The sequence below is a fragment of the Delphinapterus leucas genome, chromosome 5 (assembly GCF_059928025.1).
Source record: "Delphinapterus leucas isolate spDelLeu-1000000601 "Yukka" chromosome 5, BTC_Dleu_Yukka2, whole genome shotgun sequence".
NCBI classification, from domain to species: domain Eukaryota; kingdom Metazoa; phylum Chordata; class Mammalia; order Artiodactyla; family Monodontidae; genus Delphinapterus; species Delphinapterus leucas.
The window spans coordinates 19,202,559-19,227,934 of NC_143133.1; the positions used below are offsets into that span (position 1 = coordinate 19,202,559).

At 35.9% G+C, this 25,376-nt stretch overlaps 1 protein-coding gene across 1 annotated transcript in view; it reads right to left on the bottom strand.

The window, feature by feature from the left end:
• ADAD1 (adenosine deaminase domain containing 1) overlaps positions 1-24,036 on the bottom strand; it is a 46,114-nt gene extending 22,078 nt beyond the window's left edge. Inside the window, exons 1-7 of the mRNA XM_089911535.1 lie at positions 22,773-24,036; positions 21,831-22,019; positions 19,502-19,669; positions 14,781-14,848; positions 10,054-10,180; positions 2,980-3,103; positions 1,011-1,181 (exon numbers count right to left, since the gene is read on the bottom strand). Coding sequence (XP_089767661.1) covers positions 1,011-1,181; positions 2,980-3,103; positions 10,054-10,180; positions 14,781-14,848; positions 19,502-19,669; positions 21,831-22,019; positions 22,773-22,944 — 1,019 coding nt within the window. The 5' untranslated portion in view covers positions 22,945-24,036. The remainder of the gene's footprint in view (positions 1-1,010; positions 1,182-2,979; positions 3,104-10,053; positions 10,181-14,780; positions 14,849-19,501; positions 19,670-21,830; positions 22,020-22,772) is intronic.
• Between the last annotated feature and the right edge of the window lie 1,340 nt (positions 24,037-25,376).

The following is a 25,376-nucleotide window of genomic DNA, read 5'->3' on the forward strand; positions in this document are numbered from 1 at the left end:
ACTCCAATAAAGATGTTAAAAAAAAACCCAAAACCCAAAGCTGACAAAGTAAAATCTGCATGTACCTAAGAACTGTTCTCAAATATATTTAACTTGCCAGTGTACATTTAATTCCAGTAACAGAAATAGATGCAAACCCAAAGCAAGGTAGGATGGAGTGACTTCGTTCCACAAAATTAAAACCAAACAGAAATTAACCATATTTAGAGCTTCCAGCAAGGATAAATTTCATATTATTGCCATTCTTTATGTCCCTTAAAATCAAATGAAAACCTAATTTTTGTCCCTGCCATAGTTTGTGAGTTATTTCCTTTCTCCATATTAAAATTTTTAAACACTACAAAATTAGAGAATGAAAAAAAGAAAACTGACAATTTATATTCAAGATTCACCTCCAACAAAATATGTTAAAACAGTAAAATCTAAAATTATTTTTCTTGAGGTTTCTCTCAAGAGAAACACTCACCCTTGTTTTCAAAGGTGTTACTGGAAGGCTTTTAAACAAACTATAAACTGCAGTTATCTCTAGATGGTTGGAGTGAAGTGAATTTTACTTTCTTTTTTGTGCTTGCCTGTGTTGTTCAAACTTCATGCTAACTGATGCTACCCATTCATCAAGATAATGAAGTTTTGGCCACAGACTGACCAGAAGAATAGACTGCATTCCTTAACTCCTGTGTTAGTGTGTGAAGAGCGTATAAATCCATACTTCCTAAAGTTTATGAAGTATTACAACTAGAAAGGAATAGAAGATTTTCAACAGCATCAAAAAGAGAGCAGTGAAGTACATGGAATACTTAAGTAGTAGTAATGGACCAGACTGAGTGGAGGGAAGGAGAAAGAATTTGTGGTCTTTCAGCCTTCAGGCTCTTGCAGCCTACAAATAACACCTCAAGGCTGGAGGAAGAATATGGATAGATATGAATTTACTTGTTCTTTTGCTGTATGGATTCAGAATGCATGATATGGCCATCCTAGATTCCTTCAAAAACAGCTTCCATAATACTTACAATTGTGACTTAATCTGGGCTGATCCTTTAGGCAACTGGTTCATATAGAGATAAATGTTGATATTCTGCTTGAGAGTGAGCAGATTAGAAGCTGGTTCTGTACAAAATATTGATTTTTCCAACACAGCAGGATTTTTGCTGTAGAAGAGTAGAAGTTGTCTATAAAAGTACCTAAAATTAATGAGATAGAGCTTCATCAAGTAAGAAAATTTAAAAATGAAGTATCTTAAACAAACATTATATTCATGTTATGAACAATGTCCCTATATGCCAAAAGTTTTGATATTGATAGGAACTTGTAAAATAATCTTAGCCTTACTTAATGAAGAATTAAGTCCCTTGATAAGTCTTCAGTTAGAGCCCAGTCTGCCCGGTGACCTGCCTTAAAGCATCATTCCTCGACTACCACTCCACTCTCATTTCACATTAAAGTACTCAACTATCATTTTCTGCAAAAGACCCATTTCTCTACTGATTCCTCCCTTCTTTCTTAGACAGCTCTGCTCCCAGCCTCCTAGGTGAAGTATCAATTTTCTGCTTTACTTCTATTTTCCCTTCCATGCCAAAACAGGCAGACAACGACTGTGGTTCCCACTGCTTAGTGGTTCTGAAGACAAAAACACAAGAGCGTAGGAATAACATAACAAAGCCTGTAAGTTAAATTAAGAAGTGAAATAGATTTCCTGAAACTACTAATCAAATCAGAGGACAAATACTATTTTGCTTATTTAAAAAACCATGATTTTAATCCTATCATCAGAAATATATAATAAAATATTAAGCACCAGTATAAATGACAGTGCCAAGCATGACAAGAAATAAACACAAAGAGGTAGTTTTAAAGGGGTCAAATAATTCACTAAGCACCAAGGGGGATGGGAGGACAATTAGTTGCATTACCTTCATGGACTTCCCAAAATCTTTCCTTTTAAGATTATAGGATTCTTTCCTTATTATTAGAGATATATACTTAAGTTTTTCCGATAAAATAATACGTGTAAATTTGTTTTAAAATACTCCAGTAAAGAAATACCACCAACAAAAAGTGAGGGTGCATAAATTAAATAAGATCAACAGAATCCTAATAACTGGATATGCTAATAATTGGATATGATCATTGGGTATTGGTATCAGAATGCTGACAACTGAATGATGGAATTAACTATCTGATTCTCACTTTTGTTTGAAAAATTCGATTAAAAATGTTTTATAAAAAGTAAACTTAGTGACTTAAGAGAACAAAAGCTGGTAACTACTGCAGGAGGTAATGCTCATGTCCCACTTTTCATGTTTTTACAGAAAAGGAATTCCAAAGAGTAACATTCTTGGTTTATTTCTCTACTATCTGCTAATTATGCCTCTTACAAGGAGCAGAGTGACTGATAAGTTTGGAAAAAGAAACTAGGCATCCTCACTTTAGCCCCTTTCTCTCTTTCTCTCTGAGATCTGCCAGCCTAAAAAATACTTTATCGACACTCTGCTATATCGTAAACTTTGTACAGACCTCATGAGTGGAAACTCATTGATTTCTGCCTTTGGATAAGTATGATTAATTCAGGGGTGATATATTACCAAGCCTACTTGGTCCAGATCTAAAGCTATACTCTCCAATTACTTTTATCAGTAATAAAGACAGTATTTTTCTCTTAAAAAAAAGGTTGTATGACTCTTAAAACTGAGTTCATAAGCTCTTGATAATAGAAGCCACAAAATTCATAGGCTAGACACTGAAATTACTATAAGGTTTCCAAAAGTGACAGGAAAATATCAGATGGCTTGGATAAGTAAGAGACTGCCATACCCTTGGCTCAATGATGAGTAAAATTCCATTTGTAAATAAAGACATATATATGTGATTGCTTTAGGCTAAGAGCATTAATATTTGATGGCATTAAACATATCTGTTAAATATTAACAGATATATTTATATATATTTAATATATTTAATTAAATATATTTGTTACCTTACCTAAGGAGAGATCTCCTTGCCGTAACAACAGCATGAGTATCGTGCAACACTCTTCCGTTTGGCTTAATGCACTGACTATAATTGTATTCACCTGTGCCTATAGCTACAACTTCGCGCTGTCCAGCTGAAAGGAAAGGTTAACAGTAGCAGGTTATTTTTACCTTCCTCTTCCCTATGTTCAACCTCCACCTCTTTCTTACCATTTTTTTTCCCATTTATATTCAACAAACTTTTATTTGAGCATCTAGTAAATGCCTGGTGTAAAAAGAGAGTAGGTTAAATGAATTAATTACAACGGTAGTTCAATGAAAAAGTCTACCTTACCATTTTAAAGTTAGTAAAATATATTGACCAAAAAGTTGGAAAAATAATTCCACAATTTCAAATAAGAGTTTGAGAGTCTTCTAGGAAGCAAAATTTAAAAACTACTTCAATAGTATCACAATTTAAAAGGCAAATGTTTTATATTATACTTTATCTACATTTCTACTACAATCAATAGAATCATTTTTTGCTGTACTCCATTTGAGATTTCTTTGAAACTCTATGCTCAGAAGATAGTTTTTTCCTTTCACCTCCTACCTATGTGGCCTTTCTATATCCTAGTTGCTAGATCATTGTTCTTTTTTCTCTAAATATTCTTCTCTGAGTACCTATCTCATGCTATAGTTTACCTCTGTGTTGATGATTTCAGAAAATCTCTAGTCTTAGTCTTTCAAAGTTCAGTTCCACATCTGCAACTACCTAAGAAAGGACTTCCATTAATTCCACAAAAATTGTTGCAGTCCTACCAAATACTAGGCAGTGAAATAGATGCTAGGAATCAAACACTGATTAAGACAGGCCCTCATGAAGCTTCTAATAGGAGAGAAGAAAAAAAGACTAAAACCACAAATTGTAATAAAAGCTTTGAAGGAAACAGATACACGGCTAATTTAAAGAATATTAGGAGGAAAGATTACCTCATGAAGACCAGTTGCAGAATCCCTCCTTATGAAACTGAAATTTAAGTTTCATTATGAGTGAGCAGCAAAAGGAGTGGGGTAAAGGATTCCAGTAAGGTCCAAGAAGCTGAATTAGGGGCTCTGTTACAGTAGTCCAGGTCAGAGATAATGACTTAAGACTCAAATGATGGAGGTTAAATGAAAAAAAAAGGAAGATCAGACCTGAGATAGAGTTTGAGGATATAATAAACAGGACTTGAAGATAAATTGTAAGATGTTAGGGGAAGGGATAAATAATGGATGACTTAGATTTTTAGCAGCTGGATGGATGCCATTTACTGAGATAAAGGCAGCTGGAGGAGTAGGATTAGATGAGAAAAGTAAAAATGTTCTATTATCTCTAATGTATTGGGTTGGTCAAAAAGTTCTAGTATTGGTGTGGGATATGGGGTGATATAAGGGAATTGTATAGTGTCAGTGTAAGTTCTGGAATGGTGATCTATGTTCTGAGTTATAATGGGCAGTAGTGTAGCCAAGAGCTCAGCTTCTTTCTCTGTAACTCAAACTGCAATGTTTCAGGGAGATACTAGAGTTTGATAATGTAGGAAAAAGAGGGAATAACCAAAAGAAGAAATTCACCAAGATGTAAGAGGAAATGGCAGGCAAGCCTACCCTGTCCTCCACTGGGCTCACAGCCACCACACAGGGTCTGGTCTTATAGCCAACTGGGTCAGGGGCCAGGCCTGCCTACCCACATGCCCAGAGTAGTAGGCCTCACCACAACAGAAGGGCACACACATTCTAAATAGAGGGCACCCCTAGAGTATACAGCCCTGGTGACCAGAGAAGAATGTGTTGCTGGGCCCCATAGGATGTCTCCTACAAAAGGCTACTTCTCCAAGAGGGGGAAATGTAACTGAACTACCTAACACACAGAAACACATAGAGAATTGGGCAATACAAAGAGACAGAGAATTATGTTCCAAACGAAGGAATAAGACATAACCTCACAAAAAGAACGAAATGAAGTGGAGATAAGCAATCTACCTGATTAAAGAGTTCAAGATAATGATCATAAAGATGGTCACTGAAGACAGGAGAAGAATGGATGAACACAGAGGTAGAAAATATAAAGAACCACCAAACAGAGCTGAGGAATACAATAACTAAAATAAAAAATACACTAAAAAAATCAACAGTAGATTAGCTAGTACAGAGGAACGAATCAGCAATCCGGAAGACTAAGTGGTGGAAGTCACCTAAGCTAAAGAGAAAAAAAAGAACTTAAAAAATGAGGATAGTTTAAGACACCTCTGAAACAATACCAAGCATACTAACATGTGCATTATAGGGGTCCCAGAAGGAGAAGAGAGACAGAAAGGGGCAGAGAACTTATTTGAAGAAATAGTAGCTAAAAACTTCTCTAACCTGGGGAAGAAAATAGAAATCCAGGTCCAGGAGTCACACAGTCTCAAAAAGGTGAACTGAAAGAGGTTCAAACCAAGACACATTATAATTAAAAAGGAAAATATTAAAGATAAAGCAAGAGAATAGCAGAAAGAGAAAGGCAACTAGTCACATACAAGGGAACTCCTATAAGACTTTTAGCTGACTTTTCAGCAGAAACTTTGAAGGCCAGAAGGGAGTGGCACAATATATTCAAAGCAATGAAAGGAAAAGAACCTACATGAAAGGAAAAAACCTACGGTAGAGGATACTCTACCTGACCAGGTTATCATTTAGATTTGAAGGAAAGATAAACATTTTACAGATAAGCAAAAACTAAAAGAGTTCAGCACCAAAAAATCAGCTTTACAAGAAATGTTAAAGGGACTGCTCTAAACAGAAAAGATAACAATTAGAAATATGAAAAGTAGGAAAGGAAAAATTTCACTGGTAAAGGCAAACATACAGTAAAGTTGACAGATCAGCCACTTATAAAATTAGTAGGAAGGTTAAAAAACAAAAGCAGTAAAATCATCTATAGCCACAACAAGTAGTTAAGGGATACACATGCCAAAAAGATGTAAAATACATTAACCTTTGGGGGGAGTAAAAATACAGGGTGATTAGAATGCATCTGAACTTGAGAGATCATCAACTTAAAATACCCATATATATATATATATATATATATATATATATATATATATATATAAAACCGATAATACAGATACACACACAAAAGAGGGAAAGGAATCCAAACACAACCACTAAAGACAGTCATCAAATCACAAGGGAAGAAAGCAAAAGAAGGGACAAAAAAGAACTACAAAAATAACCTGAAAACAAGTTAACAAAATGGTAATAAGTATATATCTATCAATAATTACTTTAAATGTAAATGAACTAAAAGCTCCAATCAAAACACATAAAGTGTCTGAATAAGAAAACAAGATCCGGGCTTCCCCGGTGGCGCAGTGGTTGAGAGTCCACCTGCCGATGCTAGGGGACACGGGTTCATGCCCCGGTCCGGGAAGATCCCACATGCCGTGGAGCGGCTGGGCCTGTGACCCATGGCCGCTAAGCCTGCACGTTCGGAGCCTGTGCTCCGCAACGGGAGAGGCCACAACAGTGAGAGGCCCACGTACCCCAAAAAAAAAAGAAGAAAATAGAAGAAAACAAGATCCACATATATACTACCTACAAGAGACTCACTTCAGATCTAAAGACACACACAGATTGAAAGTGAAGGGGACAAAGGTATTCCATGAAAACAGAATGAAAAGAAAGCTGGAGTAGCAATACTTATTATCAGACAAAACAGACTTTAAAACAAAGACAGTAAAAAGACAAAAGAGGACACTACACAATGATAAAGGGATCGATCCTAAAAGTATATATAACATTTGTAAATGTAAAGCACTCAACATAGGAGCACCTAGATATATAAAGCAAATATTAATAAATGTAACAGGAGAAACTGACAATAATACAGTAGTAGTAGGGGACTACACCCCACTTACATCAATGGCCAGACCATCCAGACACAAAATCAATTAGAAAATGCCGGTTTTGGATAACACATCAGACCAGATGGAATTAAACATATATGGAACATTTCATCCAAAATAGCAGAATACACATTCTTTTCAAGGGCACGTGGAACATTCTCCAGGACAGGTCACATGCTATGCCACAAAATAAGTCTCAATAAATTTAAGAATACTGAAATCATATAAGGCATCTTTTCCGACCACAACCCTATGAAAGTGGAAATCAATCACAAGAAACAAGAGCACAAAAAAGCACAAACAGGTGGAGTCTAAACAACATGTTACTAAACAATCAATGGATCACTGAAGAAATCAAAAAGGAAATAAAACAATACCTGGACACAAATGAAACTGCAAGCACAATAACCCAAAACCTATGGGATGTAGCAAAAGCAGATGTAAGATTAGGAAATGAAAACAAGTCTACTTCAGGGCTTCCCTGGTGGTGCAGTGGTTGAGAATCTGCCTGCCAATGCAGGGGACACTGGTTTAAGCCCTGGTCTGGGAAGATCCCACATGCCGTAGAGCAACTAAGCCTGTGTGCCACAACTACTGAGCCTGCACTCTAGAGCCCGTGAGCCAGAACCACTGAGTCCACATGCCACAACTACTGACGCCCGCACACCTAAAGCCCAGGCTCTGCAACAAGAGAAGCCACTGCAATGAGAAGCCCACACGCCACAATGAAGAGTAGACCCCACTCGACGTAACTACAGAGGGCTGGCATGCAGCAACAAAGACCCAATGCAGCAATCAATCAATCAATCAATTAATAAATAAAATAAACTATAAAACTTCTAAAAAAATTAGAAAAAAACAAGTCTACTTCAGGAAACAAGAAAAATCTCAAATCAATCATCTAACCTTACACCTCAAAGAACAAGAAAAATAGATATAGCCAAACCTAAAGTTAGAAGAAAAGAAATCGAAAGAACAGAGCAGAAATAAATGAAATAGAGAATAAAAAAAAAAAAAGAAAAGATCAATGAAACTAAGAGTTGGTTCTCCGAAAAGAAACAAAATTGATAAACCTTTAGCCAGATACATCAAGAAAAAGAGAGAAGGCCCACATAAATAAAATTGGAAATGAAAAAAGGGAAGTTACAACTGACACCACAGAAATACCAAGAATCATAAGAGATTACTCTGAACAATTATATGCCAATAAAATTAACAACCTATAAGAAACAGATAAATTCCTAGAAACATACAATCTCCCAAGACTGAACCAGGAAGAAACAGAAAATATGAACAGACCAATTACTAGTGATGAAATTGAATCAGTAATTAAAAAACTCCCAACATACAAAAGTCCAGGACCAGATGGCTTCACAGGTGACTTCCACCAAACATTTAGAGAAGAGTCAATACCTATTCTTCTCAAACTATTCCAAAAAATTGAAGAGGAGGGGTCACTTCCAAACTCATTCTATAAGGCCAGCATTACCCTGACACCAAAACCAGACAAAGATACCACAAAAAAAGAAAATTACAGACAAATATGCCTAAACACAAATGCAAAAAAATCTTCAGCAAAATATTAGCAAACCAAATTCAACAATACATTAAAAGAAGGATCATACACCATAATCAAGTGGGATTTATTCCAGGGATGCTAGGATGGTTTAATATCCACAAATCAATCAATGTGACACACCACATTAACAAACTGAAAATTAAAAAGCATATGATCATCTCAATAGATGCAGAAAAAGGTTTCAGCAAAATTCAACATCCATTTATGATTAAAAAAAACTCTCAACAAAGTAGGTAGCAACAGAACATACCTCAACATAACAAAGGCCATATGTGACAAACGCACAGCCAACATCATACTCAATGGTGAAAAGCTGAAAGCATTTCTTCTTATATCAGAGGAATAAGATAAGGATACCCACCCTCCCTACTTTTATTCAACATAGTATTGGAAGCCCTAGCCACAGTAATCAGACAAGAAAAAGAAATAAAAGGAAAACAAATTGGATCAGAAGAAGTAAAACTGTCACTGTTTGCAGATGACATACTATATACAGAAATCCTTAAAGACTCTACCAAAAAACTATTACAACTAATAAATGAATTCAGTAAAGTTGCATGATACAAAATTAATGTATAGAAATCTGTTGCATTTCTATACACTAATAATGAACTATCAAAAACACAAATTAAAAAAGCAACCCCATTTAAAATTGCATCAGAAAGAATAAAATACATAGGAATAAATCTAACCAAGGAGGTAAAAGACATACTTAGAAAACTGTAAGACGTTAATGAAGGAACTGAAGTTGACAACAAATAAATGGAAAGATATACCATGCTCAAGGACTGGAAGAAGTAATATTCTTAAAATGACCATACTACCCAAGGCAATCCACAGACTCAATGCAATCCCTATCAAAATATCAACAACATTTTTCACAGAACTGGAACAAATAATTGTACAATTTGTATGGAAACACAAAAACACCCAAATAGCCAAAGTGATCTTGAGACAGAATGATAAAGCATGGAGGTATCATGCTCCATGATTTCAAACTAAAGTTGACCCTTGAAAAATCATATATATCTTCTCCCCACCTAGGTCACAAAAAATCATTAAGAACCAAATATCAAATTGTTTTTGTATCATCTATAATATTCAGAGATGACTATAAAATTCAAATCTGTTTAATTAATGATCAATCTAGAATATTACAGGATAAATAAAAAATGTCATTGGAATCACATAATATTCACAGGAAAAAACATAGATTCATGATTTTTCACTTTAATCTTTTATTATTTGAAAGTGAAGAAAATGTTAATTTTTATAGAGTCTCTCTCAATATTTGTTATAATGGGGTTAGATTTCAAGATGGTAGTGACTCCAACACAGTTACTGATTAAAATATTAGGTTATTTTACCATTCTGCAGTTCTCTATTGGTTCCTATTCAGTATACTTTATCTCTACCTTTGAGAATCTTTGTGTTTAATGACCCACACCTACTAGAAAGGGCCACTTCAAATCAATGCAGCACCACTGTCAACAGGGGCAAAGATAGTTAATTAAAATATTACCATTGCGTAGTTCAGATCATTAAGTTACTTAATAGCTTTTGTACAAATGAACACATCCCAAGTACTTGCACTTACCTCTTTCAATTATAAAAGCAGCTAATGAGTTGCTACATTTCAGACACTCTGAATGATTAGAAATTAGTTGATAAAATGTTTCTTTAACGATCTGTGAAATCTTTGCAAACTGAGTATGTCTCCCTTCTAGAAAAAAAAAATCAAATGCAATATGAATTTGAAGAACACTGTGCTTTCTCCCAGAGGTCTCTATTATTCCTCTTATAACCTTTCAATTGAATGAGTTAATTTATAGAGATATGTAAGCAAATTTATAATTTATGTCATGATTGATTTTAAAGTATTCCATTCTAAAAGAACACAAGTTATTGAGCTTTTTGGATTCTTGTAAAAAGATATATAAGTATTACATATTAGAGGATTACTAATTTATAATTGATAAAACATTCAAAAGTCATACAGGACACAAGACAATTCTCTGTTGTATGGGATTGTCCCACATTGCCTGACAAGCAACATCTCAATGAATGCCAGCAGTCTTCCCCAATCACTGTGACAATCAAAATATACTCCTAAGTATTTGTCCCACTGACAACCACTGCAAAGCACTAAACACTTAGACTCTTGATATAGTTCCACGTTCGCACTAAAAAAAAAAGTCCCAAACTTTGAAAGGAGATAGTCTGAAGTAATCAGGATTACCATAGAACAGTTATAACCAAGAATAGACATCAAAAGTCACCCATGGACCTTTTTAAAAAAATGAAAGACTTGAGGTTCTGAGACAGAGCCCTGGCCATCTGTTGCTTTGTGTATGTATGCTTGTATATCCCCAGGGAAGAATCATTATTCTAGAGAATGAGAGGTTGCAGAATCACTTAATATAGTATTTCTCAAAGTTTAGTTGTTTACTAAACACTGATAGTCCTTGTTAGTTGCATGATAGTTGCTAAGTAGTCTATCAAGTGGTTCGCAGTCCACTATACCCTCAGAGGAAAAAAGTAAATGAAACAATTTTGCTCTCATACCTTGCATATATATGAATTGTATAACTATATTTTTCACAGAAATTCTTTTTACCTGCTTAATAATTATATTAAAAAGGCACATAAATGATAAAAATTTAATGTTAGTAGTCTCAGCTAAGACAACTCATTTCAGTAAGGCCATTTACAAGTTTTTACTTATATTTGTTAAACTTGAATTTTTCTTTAATATTGTTAATGCTCTCTTAGCAAAAACATGTAAAGTCACATCAAAAAGAGTTAAAGAACATCATAAACACAATCAGAAAAATGAACTACTTGCTATATTCTTTTATCTAACCACAAAGCATACAATGAGAAGGTGCAAATTATTATAATTGCATGCTAGCATATATTTCATTTAAATTAGTAAAACCATCATGTGGTGTAAAAATTAGCTTTTGGTGTTTATGCAGTAAAACTATGAGAAGTACTCAACAACTTGGCTCAGCTTATTACCAAAAGCTTATGATACAGGAGAAGCATATTCATTTGATGATAGCATAAAGTTAAATGTTTTTTTCCCACTGAAACAGCAATATAAGAGATGTACATTCATAAGTCTCCCTCTCCAAATGCAACCACTATTACCAGTATGGATATTTTGATAAACAAAATATACATCTAAACATACACTAATTAAAAAATAAAAACTGGGGCATGCTAAAATCCACTTTGCATTTACACTAAGTTCTCTACATATGAACCTTCAAGTTGTGAACTTTCAAAGATGCAAAGGTACGTTCATATGTCCAATCATGTAAGTTAGTTCATGTGTCTGTCATTACACTGTCACGTGTGTGCATCCTCTACAAGTGGTTGTGCGTTTGTGTACTTTACTGTACAGTACTGTATACAGTAGTACAGTATATTTATTTCAAGCCTAGGATGTCTGGAAGCAAGTGTAAAAGCAGCGGTGATGTAGCTGATACTACTATACTTTTCAAGGTACTGTATTGTAAGATTAAAAATGTTGGGGCTTCCCTGGTGGCACTCTGGTTGAGAGTCCGCCTGCCAATGCAGGGGACGTGGGTTCGTGCCCGGGTCCGGGAGGATCCCACATGCCGCGGAGTGGCTGGGCCCATGAGCCATGGCCGCTGAGCCTGAGCGTCCGGAGCCTGTGCTCCGCAACGGGAGAGGCCACAACAGTGAGAGGCCTGCGTACCGAGGGAAAAAAAAAAAAAAAAAAAGTTTTATTTTTTGTGTTTGTTTTTTATGTATTATTTGTGTGAAAAGTATTATAAACCTATTACAGTACAGTACTATATAGCCGATTGTGTTATTTGGGTACCTAGGCTAACTTTGTTGGACTTATGAACAAACTGGACTTACAAACACGCTCTCAGAATGGAACTCGTTTGTATGTAAGGGACTTACTGTACTTGGTCTTGGGCATCATTCAGAGGTAGTGCTACCCTCCTTCTTCTTAATAGTTCCATACAATGAATGCACTGTAATTTATTTAATCACGTCCTATACAGTTAGCAATTATTTTGCGCAATGATATAGAATAGAAAAATACACTGCAATTAGTACTGACAGATCAAGAATTATGTGTGTGGCAAGAGAATATTTTGCTGCATATTAAAAACGTTGCACCTGAATATCATAAAGAATGTTTGGAAGTTAACAACGTACTGATACAGCTCTTGATCTTAACTGGTGTTGAAGGAAATAACAAATGTTGTGAATATAATCAAATCTTAGTTACTAAATGTATCTCTTACTAGCATGCATATGAAGGAATAAGGAGCAAGTGCAATACTATTTTTCCTATACATGTGCGCTGGTTGCTGAGGAAATAAAATGTTCTCACAAACTATTGGAAGTGAAGGATGACATAAAAACATGACATACATGATGCTAATTAACACCAGTTCTTTGATTTCCAGTTGCTAATTTCAAGTGATCTTTAGTATCATAAGTAACCTGAACCTATCTTCAGAGCCAAAATATCACTATATTAAATGAAGATACACTCCAGTAAAAATATGGCAAAGTAGACAGGCTGTGAAATGGTGATACCCTCCATAACTAGCCCAACAGGACCTGTTCAGGAGATTTTTATGTATCTCAAATCTTTTTTTCTTCAAAAGTGATAACATCCAACTCCCGTCTTTACCTATAAGCCTGATAATGATGTCTGTTCTCCATTTCCCGACTAAAACTGTCAAGTTTTAACTTTTTAACTCCTTACCTGAGCCTACCAAACCTGACTCTACTCATGTATTTCTTTAAACATACCGTTAACCACATACTCTTTCTTCCCCATAGATTGATGTGTTTTCTCAGGGTAACAGTAGTTTTTATTATTTGCCAACCCGGGATTCTTTTTAACTATTCATTAAAAATGTCCACAGAGGCTGAAAAGAAACACTAGAGTCCCTTCTCATATTAAGAAATCATTGCTGTTGGACTGACCACTCACTGTCCTTCTGTTCATCAATTCCTATGACTATCAGGGTAAATGACTATATCTGACTGACTATATTTAACTATTGGTAGACTTTGCCTTTTGAATATGCCTATTTTCCCTGGTCTGGTCGTTTTACTCCAAACAAGCACACAAATGCAGCTTTTTTTCTGTCTCTGAAAGACAATGGAAAACCAAACCTGAAAAGGCATAAATCCTAATCCTCAGACCTGGAAAAGACAAAGAAAGAAATGCTGTTCTTCACTTTAGTTGCACAAACACTCTGAAGTCTGAAGTGTTACTATTATGAAGGCAATGTAGAAATTAAGGATAATTTCCTGCCTTTCAGGGGATTCACAATCTAATGGGAAAAGTATACACTAATCTACATAATGTTGAATATAATAAAATGTTAAAATAATGGTAGTTACTATTTAGTGAGCACCTACTGTGTGCCAGGCACTGATCACGTTTTTTTTTAAATGCATAAATTAATTTAATCCTCACAATAACCCTATGAGGTAATTATTGTTGTAGCTATTTTATAGACAGAGAAATTAAGGTGTACAGAGAAGTAACTGGTCCTAGGTCACATAACTAGTAATTTCAATTGCAGTTATAGTTTTCTTTGGGCTTGAGTGACAAATAACTAACATTAAAAGAAAGTGAATAGATTACTTGAAATGAATACCCCAGCCATCAAGCACCAGAAAGCCACTGGATTTCATTAATGACCGGCCCACCGAAGCAAAGAGTTCTCAAAAAAGCAGTTATATGATATTGATAAGCCATCTCTTTATAGGAAAGAAACCACTTCTTCAATAGTTCCTCTCCAATTTTATTATCTCTCTAATTTTTAGCAGAGTATGGAAGGAAATACTCATCTTTGTTGAAGTGTGACAGGTTTGAATAATAAAATACTAATGTACATTTTCATACCTATGCATATTTTAATTATATGCTGTTATAATTTTTAATTGGGTTAATCTTCTTTAAAAATTATCATAGGGGCTTCCCTGGTGGCGCAGTGGTTGAGAATCTGCCTGCTAATGCAGGGGACACAGGTTCGAGCCCTGGTCTGGGAGGATCCCACATGCCGCGGAGCAACTAGGCCTGTGAGCCACAACTACTGAGCCTGCACATCTGGAGCCCGTGCTCCGCAACAAGAGAGGCCGCAACAGTGAGAGGCCCGCACGCCACGATGAAGAGTGGCCCCCGCTTGCCACAACTAGAGAAAGCCCTCGCACAGAAACGAAGACCCAACACAGCAAAAATAAATTAATTAATAAATTCCTACCCTCAAATATCTTCTTAAAAAAAAAAAAATTATCATAAAGGACTTTCCTTCCATAATGTACTTTTGAAACATATACTGGTTCAGGTGAAACAATAGGTTCTGCAGGGATAGGAGGGGGACCTGTAAATAAAACAAAAACATAAGGAAAAATGAAACATCAAATGTTCCAAAGAGCAGGTATCATACTACTCTGTAATAAAACAGCGATCCAAGAATGATTATCTTTTCTGTATACTTCTGCCAACTCTAGGCCATCTATTATCCATTAGCTCAGCCTTGCTAAATGTCTTTCCTATATTGAAATCAATTCTACAAACACCAAATACCTTTCTGGGTGCCCTATTCTTATGCTACTATATAGCTTGCTTTGTAATAGATTCAACATTCTGAAAACCGGTAAAAATGAAACCCTGTTCTAAATGCTTATGAACAATTTTATATTTACAATAATACTAGGTAAAACATTTAAACTTAATATTCTACCAAAAAGTTAGTAAGTAAAAAATTACCATTTTAATGCTATTTTATCAGAGTAGTTTGTAGGGGAATACTTCATTCAAAGTTTTCTAAGCTTTTAGTCCCATTCTTTGCAATAGCTTTCCAATTTGGTTCCCAAGTTGGGAAATCCAGGAAGAACAAGAAAAGAACATGACACTAAACTAAAGGGATAAAAGATCAGGAAAGCTTAAATGAGAAGGGTCCAGGAGCAAAGGTTCAACTAAAGTAGTCAATATCTCTCAAGAAATCATTCATAAAGACAAAGAAAGAAAACAGAACTGCTACTCTGGACCTCATTTTGAGTAAAATGAGAAACTGGTTGTAACATAGAAATTAGCAAAGAAAGACTGACAATGTCATCTTGGGGTTCACATTAATTAAGTAAATGTTGACTATAGTTAGATATATACACTCTGGACTTTAAATAAGCAGAACTTTAAAAACTCAGAGAAAGATGGATTTTTTCCATCTACTCAGTGAGGATCAAGTGAAATGAAAACTAAAGATATTAAATCCTGTTTATCAAGCACAAATGCTTTCAATAAATAAGAAAATGTGACTGTACAAGTTGGTCTGCATTTTGAAACACCATATAGAGTAATCTTGAAAAAGATGAACAAAGTTGGAGGACTCACACTTCCTGAATTCAAAACTTAATTACAAAAGTTACGTTAATCAAAACAGTGTGGCAATGGCATAAAGACAGACACTTATAGACCTATGAAATAGAATAGAAAGGGCAGAAATAAATCCTTACAAAGGTGGTCAAATGATTCTCAACAAAGGTGTCAATACCATTCAATAGGGGAAAGGACAGTCTTTTTCTACAGATTATGCTGGAAAAACATGATATCCACATGCAAAAGAATGAAGTTGGACCCTCAGATAACCCTACATACAAAAATTAACACAATATGGATCAAAGACCCAAACGTAAGAGCTAAAACTATAAAACCTTTAGAAGAAAACATGGGCAAAAAGCTTCATGACATTGGACTTGGCAATGATTTCTTGAATCTGATGAAAGGCATAGGAAATAAAAACAATAGGCAAACTGGACTTTTTCAAAATTGAAAACTTCTGTGACTCAAAGGCCACTATTAACAGAGTAAAAATGCAAATCACAAAAGAGGGGCAAATATTTGCAAATCACATATCTGATAAGGGATTGTTATCTGGAATATACAGAGGACTCCTAAAACTCAAAAGAAAACCAAACAACCCAATTCAAAAATGGGCAAAGGACATGAGTATGACATTTCTCTAAAGAATATATACAAGTGGGCAATAGCACATGAAAAAAATGCTCAACATCACTGATAATTAGGGAAAGCAAATCAAAATCACAATGAGACATGATATCACACCCATTAGGATGGCTACTATCAAAAAATGAAGAATAGCAAGTGTTGACAAGGATGTCGAAAAACTGGAACCCTTGTGCACTGTGGGTGGAATGTAAAAGGGTGCAGCCATTATGGTAAACAATACAGCAGTTCTTCAAAAAAATTAAATACAAAATTACCATATGATCCAGCAATTCCACTGCTGGGTATAAAACCTGAACAATTGAAAGCAGGGTGTCAAAGAGATATTTGTACACCCATGTTCATAGCAGCATTATTTACAATAGTCAAAAGGAGAAGCAACCCAAATGCCCATCAACAGATGAATGGATAAACAATATGTGGTATACACATATAATAGAATTATTATTCAGCCTTAAAAAGGAAGGAAATTCTGACACATGCCACAACATGGATAAACTGGCTAAGTGAAATAATCCAGTCACAAAAGAGACACATACTGTATGATTCTACTTAAATGAGGTACCTAGAGAAGTCAAATTAATATAGACAGAAAGTAGAATGGTAACTGCCATGCGCTTGGTGGAGGGGGGAATGCGAGTAACTGTTTAATGAGTATAGAATTTCAGTTTTGCAAGATGAACAGTTATGGATATTGGATGCACAAAAAAGTGAATGTACTTAACACTACTGAACTGTACATTTAAAATGGTTAACTTGGTAATTTTTACGTTTTAAATACATGCATTACAAAAAGTTTACGTTACTTTTACATTATTAAATGATTTTTTAAGGGGTATTGAACTAAAATAAACACAGAGCCAGATTCTTAAATCACTGTGTCAAAAAGTGTTAGATTTTCAAAACCTAACATAATATCATTAAGCATACTGCTCTTGAAAAGAGTCAGAGCAAAAAAGTATTTATATGGTTAACAAAAAACTAAGAATATACTTTTAAAAACACCATGTACAATATATGAAAGAAGATATACATGAAAAATAATTCTGATGAGTTCAGAATTTTGAAAAAATTAAAAATAAGTTTTAAAATTTTTACATTATAAATAGGGAGGAGACTAGAAAAACAAATATAACATTAACAGCAAAGAAAAGAAATAAATACTCAATACTTACCTTCCATATCTCTTCACAAGAAAAATAAATAGTTAAGCTCAGTTGTCTAGGACAAACATTTTAAAGAAGAAAATGTAGTTCATTATAAGGGAAAAGACGACCTAATTGAATTATTTCCAGGCTCTATGCCAAGAGAAAACCTTTTATTAAAGAACTCTTAGTCATCATTAAGGAACTATTGGCACTTTTCAAGAAAACAATAGTGAATATAAAAGTGGCATCAGTGCAGATGGGAAAATGCTACTTTTTCACAAAAAAGGGAAAAGATAAATGTTTAGAAACTAAAAATTGTGGCCCACAGGGCAAAAGATTTGCTAGCCCTAGATAAACATTTTGAAAACCCTCAGGGGAAATGCATTTTTCATGAGAAGCCAATCATAAATATCATTTTCTGATAATTAAATTAGATGCATGGGAAATTCTGTAGATATATTTTAACTTGATTTCAACTAAGTATTTTAGTTCCTTGAGGGTACAGAATGGGTCTTACTTGATTCTAGACTCCTAGTATTTACCACAGTCCCTGGAAGTTATCACAGTCCTAGTATTTACCCTAGTACATCCTCAAAACATAGATTTATTGATTTGAATGCATGTGACGGTTGGAAAGAAACGGGGAAAATATTGCTGGGGACATACCTAGGTGGGTTGATAGCTTATGAAATAATCACATATAAAGAATTTCCATTGATAAACTGCCAGCATGGATAAGACACCAAAATTATCATACCCAGCCCTAAAAAATTAATAAATCTAAAAAATAGTGAACAGAAATATGAAAATTAACAAAATACTTTCCTAAGTACTTATTTAATCCAAACTATCAGTATTTTGAAAACAATGAGAAAGACTACACATCAAAACAATAATGGTTTTAATTAAACAACAGAAAAATTAAAATATATAGAATAAGAACTGAACTTAGAGAAAGAACAAAATGACCTTAAGGAAAGTATTACAAAAGAAATATTAAAATTAATAGGTTATAAACAAACAAAAAAAGCCCAGTCATAAGGTGATCTGAATTTAACTAGAATTTATTGTCACTGTTTAAATCAAATTTAAATGTTTTTATTTACTAAAGTTGCCTCATTTACAGCTAAACCAAAATGTAATCTAACATGAATGAAATATTGACAAAAACTGGTTACTATGCTAACATATATACTCCTCAAATTGATTAATGTTTAATAAGAACCACTGTCATTTGATTATGTTACTGTTCACCAGGCACTGGTTATAAGCTTTGCATCCATTATTTACTGAATCCTAATGACAGCCATAGTAGGTATCTATCCTTGTCTCCATTTTTCAAATGATGAAACTTAGGTTTAGGAAGCAAACAACTTGTCTTGTCCAGGGTCAATACTCAATCCTGAGCAATCTAATTCTGGACTTTACACTCTCAACCTATTTGCTATGCTACCTTAGGCCCTTATTTTCTCAAGTAACCCTACCATTACCGAATTTAACATAGGCAAACTTCACAAAAATTGCATTAATAACCTCTACATATTAAGTGCACAGTGTTAAGTTCATAATAAGAATCCAATAAATTACAGAGAAAGCTAAGTTTCAGGACTCAAACCCATCTACAATCTGACAAGTTATCAGACAGTTCAGCAACATGTTTACATCTTTGGTGTTGAAATATACAAGAGCATTTTAACTACTATTAAATAAGTCAGCAATCAGCAACGGAAGAAAATCATTCAAATCCTGCTACTTCTTGTAGTTGCCAAGTAACTCTTCATTAACATAAATCTTTCAGGTGACACTTTCTGGAAAATGATACACTTTATAAACACTACTTTATAATCAAGAATATTTACCTGATGTTTCTGAAATTCTTGGTTCAGTTTCATCCAATTGTAGAAGCTCATCAAGAGCTAATTTTGCTGCATTGGATCTAGACTCCTTTTTATTTTGTCCCAGTCCAGTCTTGTATTGAATACCATCCACCACAGCACAAAAAGCAAAATATGGTCCCATAACATTACCTTGAAAAATAACTCAGAATGAATGCTGTAATACTTCACAGTATGATCTTGCAAAAGATGTCTGTTACATAGAAAAACATCCCAGTACAACTGTAGAAAACTATCTCAGCCTACCAGTTATTCTGCAGAGCCAATACAGGTTAAAAGTAAAGCGGAGTGGGCCCCTGAACTAGTTCTGAGGAATCCTTCAAGCAGCCAGTTTGGCTCCAGATTCAGCATGAACAATAGGGCCAGCTTAGAGTACACGTCACACACAGAGTGACAGTGCCTTGTATAATTCCTGGCAATGGTAAGCATCCCAATATCTATCTAATGACCAATGAGAGGGAAGATGTGGAGCCTCTGGCAACATGTCTCTTCTTTCGAACTTCAATACCAATGAAGTTGAACAACTCCTACACTCCGAGTGCCCTGATACTCTTATAAGCTCCGGAACAGAAGGAATCCCTTTTAAGAAATCTTATGTTTCTATCAGGGAGTCACAATAAGCAATCCAAGCCATCACAGCCTTATGGTGTGTGTGTGGGATTTACAAGGAAAACCAAACCGTAAATAATAATAAGAAAAGATATGCTAAAGAACTGAACTGTCCAGTCACCCAAAATTCCCGGAAAAATTACCTTTACACAGTTACATTTACCTAGTTTTCATATTTGCCTGATGAAAAATGAAATGGAACCATCTTCTAAATTTACAAGCCAAAGATTTTTCTGGTTCAAGTTTTACTTGGTATTCAGACTACAGGAGGCCTTTAAGAAACTTAAGTCTCCACTCTGGTTACAAATGGATACATACAGTGTCACTCCACATAAGCCTCATTATTATTGTATTATCTTGTCTTCTTACATATTCCATTAGCTTCTGGGTTTTTCTTTAAGATGTACATCAAGAATTTAGAAGCAACTCCAGACTGCATCAGGGTAAACTGTTTTCCTCCTAACATCTATGACCTCAGTTTCCCAAATTCCTTCCTTCATGATCACCTGGGTTCCAATCCAAATTTAGTAAACCTGAGACTATTTTATATTTTTAACAAGTGGCCCAGATGATTCTTATTTGTGAGATATTATGTGTCAAATTTGTTAATAAGTACTGTGTCAGAGTGCTGAGACTTTAAGCTTCATCCTGTTTCTACCCCAGGTTCTCAAACTTGATCATCATCTAAATACATACTAAAGAGCTTGTTAAAAAATATTGACACTCTGGTTTTTCTACCAAATCTACTGAATTAGATTATTCAGCTAGTACTATGCACATAAAATGCACATCGTTAACAATCACTGGATTGTGTTTTTGAGTTTTTACTTTGTTCAACGAAGAGTTGCCCTGATAAGTTTTCTTCATACTGTGACCAATAGTTTACATTTTCCAAGGGCAGTCTGAGAAGAATGGCAGAAAGCTAATTACACAGAAATTCAGTCCATAGTATTGATCGTATGAAGTTATCCAACCTACAGTGATAGAACCTAGGAAAACGTCACTTCATTATTAAGACCCTATTTTTGTCACCTGTTAATTTTTCTAATCACTAGTCATAAGGTTAAGAAATCAGAAACTTCTTTCCATCTTTTACTAATCTGTACTCCTGTAGCCTTCCACAGGCCCAATGTGCTAACAGATTCTTCTGGCAGGGGACAGTTTAAGAGAGAATGGAGAAATTTAGTCAAAGACAAGGCTGCAGACAGAGAATCAATCAGGTAACTGCTATTTTCCCTTATACTTTATAAAAATTAGGTTCTGAAATATAAATTTCAGAAGCCAAATTTGACTATAATTTTCATTAGGCATCATCACCACAGAATACTCATAAAATCATCAGAGTCCAAATATTCAACATCCCTACAGAAGTATACTTATGCTATAAGAAGTACTTACAATTGAAAATAATCTACAAGGCTGATGAGATTTAAACTAGCCATACACAAAAAATTAAAATTCAGTATTTTAGAACTTTTGTATGAGTAAATTTAGAGGCTCAAAAGGCTAAAGAAGTATGAACATAAAAATTTCTGAAGTACCCTTGTCAAGGCATACTAGCAATTATCTAACCCCGACATTAGGCAAATAAATAAGATAATCAAATTTTGTACCACTTATATACTGTTTTCAATAGGAAAATATTTTCTAGTACTGGAACAACCAGATACAACTTCGCACTTGCCTGTTGTTACTGTTTCCTTAAGGTCAAACTGAACCCGCTGCATTTGCGCAAACTGGTGCAAGGCTGATACCGGATTTATCTCTCCATGCTTGTATTTCATTATAAATTCCTTAGGTATTTTTTTTGGAGGAAGGAGAGGATTTGAAATAGATGAAAGACCTTTGGAGAGCAATGGTTCTGGAAAATTACCTAAAAATAAATGTTTACGCTTGTCAACTTGGTTAAATTAAAAAGAATAATAAGACAAGCAAAAGCACCAAACCCTTTCCTAAAATGGAAGGTGTTCCAGACACATTTAGTCACATGTGTTTTTCATTAACAATGAGTTTCTACTACTAAAGAAGTGTAACCTGTTACTGTATATATCTTTTAGAGTACTATTTTGCAAAGTACTATCATTGTCATATAATTAAGTGATATCAAAGGATCCTAGCATTTCAGTGATGTCAAGGTCTTCAGATGCTCTCTAAGCCAGTTTTATCCATGATGTCACTAAGGCCTAAAATGTATTAAGACAGATTTGGGACTAGAACCTAGTTTCTGCTTCCCATTCACTATTTCATATTACCTTTCACGTTGAATTCAATCAAATTTTTAGTGTGTCTGTCCCTGCTTTACACTTAACACTCTACTGAGTGATATGTGGAATAGAAACCAGTATAAATCCAGTCCTCTCTCCTGAAGGGAGTGACACAGCCTCACCTCAAAAAGGCAAGACACACTGGAAGTGGTTGTACACCCAAGTGGTAAAGATTAAGTCAGTAGCCAAGGGAAGGACTTCTACTGTGATGGGAGTCAAATCCAAGTTTCAGTCGGGACATGGCCACAGGTAAATGGATATATATCCAGGAAACATTTAAACCGGGGGCTCAACAAAACTAACTGGCCATCTCAGAATCTTAAAGAACGTAGGCGTTAGTACAAATGTAAAGGAGTTTGTACCCGTCACTTGAGTAACCTTGGATGTCATGTTCGACAAGCTGTAACTTTCCGAGGAACATCCTGTGGGTGTGGTTACCGTCTGGGCTGATGGCTGAACTGCCAAGTTCTTTTTCAGCATCTGGGCAAAGCTAGGGACCCGAGAACTCTGAAACCAGTCATCGTGGCCAGACATTTTCTCACCTACAAATTGTAAGAAAGTTGGCAGAAGACAAAAAAAAAAAAAGTACTACGTAAACTAAAAATACTCTGAAATAAAAACCAACCACATTCCCATAAGCGGCCTTTACACACACATGACAAGCGCTAAACCTCTAACTGATGTCACGGCTGCTCTGTGCCTACAGTTTTACGGGTGACAAAACTATCTCTCCTAAATCCCTCCCCCAAAGCACTACTACAAAGAGGAAAGAAGGGACGAGGTGGTCCGTGGTGAAAAGCCCTTCCTCGGGTGTCAGGAAAAACAACAACAACAAAAAGAATACATTTGAGACCCGCAGCGGCCCGCGAGTCCCAGCCCAACACCCACTCACCAAAATTGTCCTTCTTGCCCTGCTGGCCAGACCCTGCCGGCGGGCAGCTCTGACGGAGCCGCAGGCCGGGTGCTCGCCGGCCGGCTGCTGCCGACGCCGTGGCTTCTTCCTCCCTGCCTCAACCTCTCACTTCAAACCGCTTGGCCTGACAACCACACGCCCAGGGCTGCGTCTTTCAAATGGCTGCCTCACGACGTCCCTGCAGGCCAGGGACTGACGCCCCCGCGCCCTGCCTCAACCAGTCACCAACCGTCTCCTAGGCTCGCGCTACCGCCCCCCGCGCCTGCGCCTACGCGTGCGCGCCTGCGCCTACGCGTGCCCGCCGCGCTCCACGGCTTGCGTCGCCAAGCGTCTGGACGCCGCAGAACGTCGCGCACGTTTAAGGCCGCGGGGTGTGTTCCCAGCTTTCCGAGGGTGGGTATCCAGGCCCCTTGGCCGCCTTGACTGCTGGAGCACGCCGGTAACGTTGAGCAGTTCGGCCCCTTCGCTCCCCTGCCCGACGCCCTCTACGCACACCTGCCCCCTACCCACTCCATCCTGACAGAGCACTGGAATGGGGTCTCCTTATCTAGGGTCCTTGGAGGCAGCCCTAGGGCTACCTGTGTGTGTGTGTGTGTGTGGGTAGTTTCAAGGAAACCCTTCGCTTTGTCCCCAGTTATACTCTGAGAAGGTCCCTGTGGACAGGGTTTGGCCTCACGGTGTCTTTATTGTTTACAGGAAAAAAACCACCCTGGATTCTTGCAGAAGCTTCACATGGGGCCAAGCCAGGAACAGTCCTGAAAACAGGTATGGCAAACCCAGTGTGCCTGTCCTCAGTTCTTGGCTCTTGTGAAAATTGAAGGAGGCTCTGATAGAGGTGTTGCTGAGACACCGCTGAAAATATTTTAACTAGTATTTTACTAAACAAGATTTGGCATGTAACTCATGGAATTGAGTGAGATTGTTATAACAAAATTTAAATGACCCTCTACTTCTTTACGTGGGAAAGGCTTCTCAAGGGTTAAATCACTTTAAAAAAAATAGAAAAAATAACAGAATTGATGGTGTGCTACCTCATTATAGCAAGAAGTAATATCCGTCCACAAATACATGGGTTAATTGGGAGAAAAAACAACATCATTTTCTCATTAAGTAGTGCATTTTCAATAAAAGCAACATGTTCTTTAGTGGTTATCAGAATGTGTTGGTTATGACGTTTTGATCAAGTGCTCGTTGATAACTGTAATGATAACTCAGTCTAGGTTTTTTTTTCCTTTAATATTTAGAAACTTTTGCTTACAGGAGATTAAAAAGTTCAAATGTTGCCGAGAAGTGTGGTAAGGATGGTGAATAAAACTTCTAAGTACAAAATTACATAATTACATTAGGATCAGTTTGAGTAGGGACGCGGAATGGAAATAGAAGCTAAAGAAGTAAAAGGAATGGTTAAAAATGACTCTTAAAGATAAAGCATATGTATATAATGTTTTATTTTGAAATAATTTTAGATTTACAGAACACTTGTAAAGATAGAGTTCCTCTATACTCTTCCATCCAGTTTCCCCTAGTGTTAACATCTTACATAGCATAGTACATTTATCAAAACTAAGCAATTCACATTGGTACAAAACTACTAACTGTACTATATACTTTATTTGGATTTCACCAGGTTTTTAATTAATGTCCAGATTCAACCCAGGATACCCCATTGCACTTAGCAGTCATGTCTCTTTCGTCTTCTGTGGTTTAAATGGTAGTTTCTCAGTCTGTCCTTGTTTTTTATGACTTTGATCCTTTTGAAGAGTACCAGTTGGATATTTTGTAGAATGGCCCTCAATTTACATTTGCCTAATGTTTTCTCATGCTTAAACAAGAGTTAAGGATATTTGGTAAGACTACTATGGAGGTGAAGTGCGCATCTTGTGGCATATCAAGGAGTACATGATATCAGCAGCTATTAGTGGTGATGTTAACCTTGATGACTTGTTAAGGTTGTGTCTGTCAGGTTTCTCCACTCTGAAGTTACTATTTTCCCTTTTCTGTACTCTGTTAGAAGGAAGTCCAGCATACACACAAGGGGAGGGAAATAGAGATA